General features: G+C 41.0%; 1 protein-coding gene across 1 annotated transcript in view; it reads right to left on the bottom strand.

Moving 5' to 3' along the window:
• The window catches only part of ADGRV1 (adhesion G protein-coupled receptor V1), a 303,011-nt gene extending 301,639 nt beyond the window's left edge, over nucleotides 1-1,372 (bottom strand). Inside the window, exon 1 of the mRNA XM_070935769.1 lies at nucleotides 868-1,372. Within this exon, the coding sequence (XP_070791870.1) occupies nucleotides 868-1,372 (505 nt within the window). The remainder of the gene's footprint in view (nucleotides 1-867) is intronic.
• Between the last annotated feature and the right edge of the window lie 9,020 nt (nucleotides 1,373-10,392).

Genomic DNA, 10,392 nt, shown 5'->3' on the forward strand with positions numbered 1-10,392 from the left:
TTGAGAGAATTTCTCCACCCTTTGCCATATCCAAAGAACTGGAGCTATAAAGACAGACTACTAATGTTATTATTTCCCTGTATCACCAGAAATTCCCTTCCTTTTACACTTTGCTACTGAAATGGCATAATACACCTCTCTCATGCCTTATTAATTCTGTATTCTGAACCAAAGAACATTAGGGTTCAAAATCCATCTGCCTCCATCACCAAACCTTTACGAATTAGTACCTTCACTACATGCACTGCACCCAAAAACCAGAACTTTCCGTTTTCATGTCACATGGCTCCAGACAATACTCTTGATTTTTTGGTAGGCAAATGATAATACCCACTATTTATTTTCAGTAACAGAAAAGTTGCTGGACTCGAACAGCCCCTCCTTTCTGTACAAATAATCCACTTCAGCAGGAACCCAGTAGGCATGTGCAATACAGAAATAACGCTGATGATATTCAACCCTGCCTGGTGTAAGCCTGTCCAATTTACTATGACATATCAGATATTAAAGAAAGCCAAATGCTGCAGGTGGCAGAGATGTTTTTTGAAGTAATAAAAAAAGGGGGGAAGACAATGATAAAAACACCCCTCCAAATGTATTATATTGCATGCAAGAAATCACTCAGCCTAGTGTTTAAAGAAATAATTAATCTGAAATCACTATATTGGCGTCCTTTGGTGACTTGGATGAGAAAGCGGCTCATAAAAGAAAGCGTTGGTCAATTCAATCAAGGCTGTACACCTGGTCACAACAGCTCGGTTCAGTTGGGGTACGGGAGCTGCCTGCCTTGCTCCAGAAAGGCGCCTGCAGAATGAGATGCGGGTCTCCCTTGCCAGCCCACTACCCTCTCCCCCTCCCCGCTCTTACCCTCCTGCAAGACGTGAGTCGGCTGGACGGGTCGCACTCGAAACTGCCTGGCCCTCCAGCCGGGGCTGGGCTGCCTCACCACCTCGCTGTCCGAGAGCCAAGTGACGGTCTCGTAGTTATCGCCGCGGCGCAGGGCTCCGGCCTCGGCGCTGTGCACGGCCACCTCCTCGAACTGATGCAGTCCGCCCGAGTGGTCGAAGTGCACATGGGTGGCGATGGCTAGCAACGGCCGCCGCCGCCGCCCACTGCTTGCGGGTTCCTTCTCCGCTTCGCCGAGACCGGCTCCCTCCTGGTCGCCCTGGGCCGGATCGGGATCCAAAAGCCCAGCCAAGTGAAGGTAGTCGGGGAGGCTGCGCAGCCCCAACCCCGTGTCGATCACCACGTCCCGCTGGGAGCCGCGCACCAGCCAGATGTTGGCCCGGTTGCCCGACTCGTAGAAGCGTTCTTGGATCCAGTAGATACCTCCGCCCAGAGACTTATGCGCGAACCACTCCAGCGCCGACATCACAGCCGGCCGCCAAACGAAACGCTGCGGCCACACGACCCGTCTCCTGCCTGCGGTGTTTGGGCTAGGATCGCGTGTAGCGAACGGCCCGGACGCGCAGCTTAGACGAGGAGGGCGGATCAAGGAGGAGGAGGAGCTGGAGGCGGGGACTGAATCACCAGCTCCTCAGCGTAACCCGAGTCGGCTTATCGGGTGGTCCCCCACCCGGCTCTTTCCCACTGCAGTAACGCGTCAGACGGAAGGAAGGGGGGCCGAGGGTTTGCCTTGGAAGGGGATGCGGTTGCACGTGGGGATTGCCTGCGAGACTGAAGATGCGGCTACACGACAGCTGATACAGCAAAAGCGCTCTGGGTTGTGCTAAAGAAAATGCAAGTCTCTCTCACTTGGTGTTTCCTAAGTGCAGTATTTAGGAAGGGATCTGGGTAAAAAAAAAAAAAGGGTGCTTAAACTCATGGATTTTCTGGATTTCATACGATTTTTAGATTGGATCCGCATGCAACACGCTTGTCTGTATTATACCAAAAGCAAAGGTGATCAATCTGTGTCCTTTCAGATCCTCTCTCTCTGTTTGGTGGGATATAAAGAACACAAATCCTGTCCCTGAATTAAGCATTGAGCTCAGAATCTGTTGCGTAATTTTAAGGATCAGACTCAATAATTGATTTAAGAATAAAGTATTCAAACATAACACTGTTTATTTATAGTAGGCATTCTATATTCTATGAGTAATCGCAGATAGAAGCGAGGAGGAGGTGCATACAGCTCCTTTTATATACACAAGGCGGAGCAAAGTATGGGAGTGGTTACATATGAATATATTATATGAGGAAGAATAAATTAACCCCTAATACCCCGAGTATATACAATTTACATATTGGAGAATAAGGCATTTACTTGTGACAAATCCCCCATTACATTCAGATTCAGAACAATATAAAACTTGCAATTTGGAAGTTAAATATTTGTGTTGTTTAGAAGGCAAAGGCTTTGTCAATATGTCAGCTATTTGCTCTGATGTTTCGCAATGAACTGCTTTAATAAATCCATCTTGAGATAATTGTCTCACATGCTTGAATTTTATATCTATATGTCTGGATCTTTGACCAATAGCATCAGACCTAGATATCTCAATAGCAGCTTTGTTGTCTTTGTGTATGATAAATGGTAATGAAGGTTTCTTCCAAGTATTTGACAATAAATCATTAAACCATACAAGATTGTTAGAGGCTTTAGACAAACAAACATATTCTGCCTCAGTTGTTGATGTGGCTACTAAATCTTGTTTTCCAGTGTACCAGTAAACTGGACAATCATTAAGAAAAAATATATAACCCGATGTGCTTTTTCTACATATAGTATCACCTGCCCAATTGGCATCGGCGTAACAAGTGAGGATGGGCTCTTTGACATTATTAGGTTCCAATAATAAACAAGTCTAAGCTGTGCTTTAAGTACCTTAATATTCTTTTAATGGCTTCCCAATGATACATTAAGGGTTTGCTGACATATCTGGATAACAAATTGAGGGGCAAAGCAATATCTGGCCTGGTCCAATTAGAAATATATAAAAGGGAACCAATAACTGATCTGTAGAGTGTATTATCCTTAAATTCAGGGGATGATTCATCTATGTTCCTTAAGAAATCAGTTTGCATAGGAGTGTCACAAGGCTTAGCATTATTTAAATTACATTTGTTTAGGAGTTCTATAATCTTATCTTTCTGAGAAAGTTTGAATCCTTTTTTGGTTTTACTGATTTGAACTCCAAGATATTTATTTACCTTCCCTAATGATTTTAAAGAAAAATGTTCATTTAGTTTTGTCACAAATGTGTCTCTTTTTTCTTTATGTTTACCTATATACAAAATATCATCCACATAAATTAACACAAATTCTAATGAGTCACCTTCCTTTTTGACAAAGAAAGAGTTATCAGCAGTAGTAGCATTGAAATTCATAGTTCTGAGTACTTTGACCAAACATTCATACCAGCGTTTGCCAGATTGTTTTAATCCGTACAAACTTTTATTTAATAACCACGTTTCATTTTTGTTTGTGTATTGACTATGAGGTGCTCTTACATATATTTCTTTATCAAGTTTTGCGTGTAAATACGCAGTCTGTATGTCATATTGGAATACATCAAGGTTAAGTGCTGATGCTATAACTAAAGCTGTTTTGACACTCTCAGTTCTTACTGTGGGAGAGTATGTGTCTGTGTAATCCTCAGGATGTTTTTGAGCATAACCTTGTGCAACTAATCTAGCTTTGTATAATGTGTTGCCTTCTTCTAGATTTTTAATTTTGTATATCCACCTGGTGCCTATAATAGTTTTATCCTTAGGTGCAGGTGTAGGTGTGAATACATTTAACTCTCGTAAACTGTCCATCTCCTTGGTCATGGCTAATTCCCATTTTCTTCTTTCTTCAGTGGGAAGCTTTAATACTTCCTCGTATGTGTTTGGCGTTGATGTTTCACTATCCATATACATTACATAATCTTTGTATCTGCTTGGCACTTGATTTCTGTTACATCTGATTGTTTTTTCTGGTTTACTATCGTTATCATGTAAGTATCTTGCCTCCTTTTTTGTTAACGAATCTGTCCTTATTCTGTGTTTACTGTTTGTCCATGTTTTATTTTTGTTTCTATGTGTGTTGTGGTTGCATTCTTCTCTATCTATTTTATCTTGATGCTCAGTGTTTGAATTTGTGATTGGTAATATTTCATTAAGATGTATTTTAGACCAGTTGGCCTGTTCATGAAATACAGCTGTTCTAGAAATTATAAATTTGTTATTGTTATCAATAAATCTGTACCCTTTTGTGCCTGTTTCGTATCCCATGAATCTAAGTCTTCTGGACACGTTCTCTCCTTTACGCCTCAATTGTTTTGGTATGTGTACATCCGCTGTGACTCCAAATATGTGCATGTGTGCTATTTTGGGTTTTCTACTGTACATTAATTCATATGGTGTCTTGTTTATAATGCTGGACCAAGTTCTATTTTGTGTATAATTGGAATATTGAAATGCTTCTGACCAGAATTGTTTTCCTAAGCCAGCATCTTCTAATGTGCATCTAATCATGGTTTGTAATGTCGAGTTCTTTCTCTCTACTACTCCATTTTGAAATGCAGAGAAAGGGCTAGACGTGAAATGTAGCATCCCTTTGTTTTTTAGCCATTGGGAGAATTCTTTTGACATGAATTCAGATCCCCTATCTGTCATGATTTGTTTTATTTTAATATTATGTTGTGTTTCTACACGTTTGTAAAACTCTTTAAATTTCTGAAAGGTTTCATCCTTGTGTTTTAAAGTGTAGACAAATCCGTACCGACTATAGTCATCTATGACTATCTACAATAGTCAAAAAGTATCGTTTTCTATACGTGATTGATGGTGTTAATGGACCAACCAAATCCATATGTACCAAATCAAAAATTTGATTAGTTGATCTTGTTGCCTTTCTTGGTTTGGGGCTAGTTCTGAGTTTTGTGGACTTACATACTGAGCATTCCAAATAGTTTTTACAATTTTTTATTTTAACACCTTCAGCATGTTCAATCATCTTTTGTACTACAGGAAAACTAGCATGCCCTAATTTCCTATGTAAAATATGTGCACATTCATCGTGAATTGGTTTTCCAATTGTAGGTTTTTTGTTATTGGATGTGTCATTAATAGATGTGTCTTTGTGACTATGAATTGTTTCATGTTCCTCATTATCACTATTGCTATTGTCTCCATTATCTATATCATTGTTATCATCCATGTTGGAATCAATGTTGTGTAACCATCTTTCTTTTATGATTAAATATGGTAGACCTCCTTTGATAATCACACTACCTAAGCTTGTTTTGTTTTTCTCTAGTGTTGCTTTTCCTTTTGAGAATACTATATTTATGTCAGAATCTCTACTTAGTTTTATTGCACTAAGTATGTTATGAGGTATTTCTGGTATTAGTAATACCCCCTCTATTTTTCCTAGACCGGGTAAGTTTACATTTCCTCTACCAATAACTTGGACTTTTTCTTGATTAGCTACTTTGATTACAAATTTATCTTCTATAAATGAAGATAATATACTTTTGTTATGTGTAGTGTGATTAGTTGCCCCAGAATCAATGAGCCAATCATTGTCCCCTGACTGTTGTATGTTAGATGTATTATGTTTGTTTAATCCATTTAGTGAACCAGACCTTCTATCTTTTGAATTATCCCTGCCCCCTCTATGTTCTCTATAGTTGGGTGAGCTTCTATATCTATGTCTATCAATGGATGATTGTTTGTTATGGTATCTACTTCTATAGTCAGTTTTTTGCCTTTCTCTAAGGAATTTAGGACAATCTCTTCTACAATGTTCTTTAGACCCACAGTTGTGGCATTCAATTGATTCACGATATTTTTCTTGGAATGCTACTCTCTTATATTGTCTCTGTTCTATGTGGTTATTACAGCGACTCCTTCTTGAATTATCTTCAGCTATTAGCTTATTTGATAAATTCTCTATGGATAAGTATCCTAAATTAATTGTGTCTAAATGTGATATATAGTTATCCCATGATGGGTCTAATGAGTTAATGATAACACTCTTCATTGTTTGATCTGAAATTACCTCTCCTCTTAAATGCAGCTCTGCTCTGATTTTGTTTAAAGATATTAAATGTTCACTTATAGTAACCCCTGGCTTTATCCTAGCTGAGAAGAAATCTTTAGACATCCTTGTAGTAGTCGCTACACTTTCACTATGAAACAATTTAAACATGCATTGAATAATTTCTGAGACAGTCAAATTGTGCTTAATACTATGGTACATAGCAGGAGATATACTGGATATTAATAAGTAAAATGCTCTGTGGTGTAGGCAGTCCAATTTTAGAGTCCAAGGTCTTTTGGGGGGGGTTAGTAATAAAGAATAATAAGTTTTCTTTTAGAAAAACAACCTGAAGTTGTTGACACCATTCCTGCAAATTAATACCATCTATTCTCAGTTTTGGGAAATCATTGGGCAAATTCCCAATACTGTTAGATCCATTACTTACAACTGGAGGTAGTCCGTGATCTTGCAAGTGTTGATAGTTGCAGAATGGTGTGGGTATGCTTGCAACGAGTCTGAACGGCTCTCTCTGCTCTTCATGTCCTCCGTAGTTGTCTGCGTAGGTCTGCACATGCGCGTTGCTCATTTCGCTTCTGGAGCTGTCGGGAGAGGTTCTCGCTGCTGCAGCTCCCTCGTAGCGTTCCTCTTCCGATGAATCGGTCTCCGGTTCGATCTTGGGTGTCCAGGTGACAGCAGGCGCTCGTTTCTTTTTGTTGAGATGATTCTTGTTGAGATCGTTGGTTCCTGGGATCGTCTGTGGCGTGGGGTGGTATTTGCAGGGCTCTCTGGGTTCAGGCGTCGGTGTTCTCGTCGTTTTGATAGAAGCGGGTAGATTCTGAGACGTTTGCTTGCTTGCTTGTCTTTTCTTTATTTCTTGGTTGCTAGCTTTTGTTGATTCTTTTGTAATTCTTAATTTTGGACCGAATGTTGCAAAAAGCGTTTTCATTGCTGATTCTATTTGCATTTCTATTGAAGTTTCTTCGATGTCTGTGTCTGATTCTTCTGAAGAGTAAATTTTCTCTTTTTTGTTTTTTGCATCATGTAAGGCTTTTCGCGCCAGATATTTTGAATTCTGCTTTCTGATTGGCTCTGCTTCGCTCATCTTAGTGGTCTGTTGGAACCAAGATGGCTGCCATTCAACATTTTGAATGGGACTGTTAGTCTTCTTTTTTGTTATATTCTTATCTACAGATAATTCGCTCACCATTTTTGATTCTTTAGGTTCATCTGTTGCAATGTGTTTCTCTCTCGCTGCTCCGTTGTTTTTTATTATGTCTTGGAGGTTCGCGATGAGATTTTTGTCATCCTTTTGACTTTTCAAGAGTTTCAATATCTCTGACCTGAGTTCGTTGTTTTCTATTTAGTTCTCTTCTTGGTCATCAGTTTCATCCATTATCTCCTCGTTGTCTGTAGTGCAGTCTTCAGATTCTCTCGATATTGCAGTTGTGGATTCATCGATCATTTCTTGATCCGCTTCCATTTCTTTACTGTGTGCCCTGGTGTTGGGTCTTTCTCTTTTGTTTCTGGAGTTTTCTCTCTTAGGCATATCTAAAGTTTTATTGAGTCAATTCAACCATCCTCTGCTACCAGATTGTTGCGTAATTTTAAGGATCAGACTCAATAATTGATTTAAGAATAAAGTATTCAAACATAACACTGTTTATTTATAGTAGGCATTCTATATTCTATGAGTAATTGCAGATAGAAATGAGGAGGAGGTGCATACAGCTCCTTTTATATACACAAGGCGGAGCAAAGTATGGGAGTGGTTACATATGAATATATTATATGAGGAAGAATAAATTAACCCCTAATACCCCGAGTATATACAATTTACATATTGGAGAATAAGGCATTTACTTGTGACAGAATCTGCAATTAAATGCAATACTATTTGGATTTTAAAGAACCTTCCATTGCCCATCTCTGATTAAATTCATTACCACCCCTTAAAACAAGGAACGGCAGACTAACGTTTATTACTGTCCTACAGATCTTAGATGCCTTTGCACAACTCTGTGTTGAAGAGGAATTACTATCAAAGTAAAAAATAAAAGCCACGTAAAACTGGCTGGAATGATCCAGCATTTTACTAAACAGTAGAAGAATAATTGAAAGAGACAGTCTGGCTAGTTAAAACACAAGGCTAGAAACCAAAATGTGAGTTCTAGCCCCACTTTAGATACTGTAAGCAGAATCCCCACCCCTTTTAATATAAAAAGCCCCCATATTAGCAAAGAAATGCCTCCCACCCATGGAAGAGAAAAGGCTTTCCTGAAGTTAAACCATTCAAGCACCTGATCCCTGTGATTGGATATTTAGTTTCACAAACTATTCATAAACGAAACACCTTCAGCTACAGCCTCCACAGAAGGCTAGAATTGATCAGATTAAAAAAGCAGACAGACAAAAGACACCTAAAATCTACATTCCCTACCCAGCTCCAAGGGCAGGGCAGGACCTCCTAGCCACAATAGACGTCAGGCAACAATAATTAGAATACTAAAAGGGCACACACAAGTACAGATTAAAGTACATTTCATAATGAACCTGGGCATCTAAATCACAACGCCCTAGAACCGTGATGGCGAACCTATGGCACGCGGAGCCATATTAGTGGGCATGCCAGCTCAGCTCTGGGGCGCATGTGTGCGCCGGCCAGCTGATTTTCGGGCCTTCTGGGCCCACCAGAAGTAGGAAAACAGGCTGTTTCCTGCCTCTGGAGGGCCTTGGTGGAGGGGAAGGCCCGTTTTTCTTTCTTACCTGGCTCCAGATCCTCTCTATGCATCTGGGAAGGGCGAAAACAGCCTTTCCCACTCCCTTGGAGGCCCCACGAAGGCTGAAAGGGTCCATTTCCCGACTCCCGGTGGGACAGGAAGTAATGTTTTTTCCTGTCCCCAGCCTCCAGAGACTCCTAGAGGCTGCTAGAGACTCCTAGAGAGGTTCCGGAGGCTGGGGACAGCAAAAAATGTCACTTCCTGTCCCACCGAGAGTTGGGAAATGGGCCCTTTCAGCCTCCGTGGGGCCTCCAAGGGAGTGGGAAAGGCTGTTTTCGCCCTTCCCAGATGCATAGAGAGGATCTGGAGCCAGGTAAGAAAGAAAAACGGGCCTTCCCCTCCACCAAGGCCCTCCAGAGGCAGGAAACAGCCTGTTTTCCTACTTCTGGTGGGCCCAGAAGGCCCGAAAATCAGCTGGCCGGCGCACACATGCGCCCCAGAGCTGAGCTGGCATGCCCACTAATATGGCTCCGCGTGCCATAGGTTCGCCATCACGGTTCTAGGGCGTTGTGATTTAGATGCCCAGGTTCATTATGAAATGTACTTTAATCTGTACTTGTGTGTGCCCTTTTAGTATTCTAATTATTGTTGCCTGACGTCTATTGTGGCTAGGAGGTCCTGCCCTGCCCTTGGAGCTGGGTAGGGAATGTAGATTTTAGGTGTCTTTTGTCTGTCTGCTTTTTTAATCTGATCAATTCTAGCCTTCTGTGGAGGCTGTAGCTGAAGGTGTTTCGTTTATGAATAGTTTGTGAAACTAAATATCCAATCACAGGGATCAGGTGCTTGAATGGTTTAACTTCAGGAAAGCCTTTTCTCTTCCATGGGTGGGAGGCATTTCTTTGCTAATATGGGGGCTTTTTATATTAAAAGGGGTGGGGATTCTGCTTACAGTATCTAAAGTGGGGCTAGAACTCACATTTTGGTTTCTAGCCTTGTGATTTAACTAGCCAGACTGTCTCTTTCAATTATTCTTCTACTGTTTAGTAAAATGCTGGATCATTCCAGCCAGTTTTACGTGGCTTTTATTTTTTACTTTGATAGTAATTCCTCTTCAACAGAGTTGTGCAAAGGCATCTAAGATCTGTAGGACAGTAATAAACGTTAGTCTGCCGTTCCTTGTTTTAAGGGGTGGTAATGAATTTAATCAGAGATGGGCAATGGAAGGTTCTTTAAAATCCAAATAGTATTGCATTTAATTGCAGATTCTGAGCTCAATGCTTAATTCAGGGACAGGATTTGTGTTCTTTATATCCCACCAAACAGAGAGAGAGGATCTGAAAGGACACAGATTGATCACCTTTGCTTTTGGTATAATACAGACAAGCGTGTTGCATGCGGATCCAATCTAAAAATCGTATGAAATCCAGAAAATCCATGAGTTTAAGCACCCTTTTTTTTTTTTTACCCAGATCCCTTCCTAAATACTGCACTTAGGAAACACCAAGTGAGAGAGACTTGCATTTTCTTTAGCACAACCCAGAGCGCTTTTGCTGTATCAGCTGTCGTGTAGCCGCATCTTCAGTCTCGCAGGCAATCCCCACGTGCAACCGCATCCCCTTCCAAGGCAAACCCTCGGCCCCCCTTCCTTCCGTCTGACGCGTTACTGCAGTGGGAAAGAGCCGGGTGGGGGACCACCCGATAAGC

This window comes from Pituophis catenifer, unplaced genomic scaffold (genome assembly GCF_029215685.1).
Source record: "Pituophis catenifer annectens isolate HBS135680 unplaced genomic scaffold, rPitCat1.0.hap2 SCAF_2, whole genome shotgun sequence".
NCBI classification, from domain to species: domain Eukaryota; kingdom Metazoa; phylum Chordata; class Lepidosauria; order Squamata; family Colubridae; genus Pituophis; species Pituophis catenifer.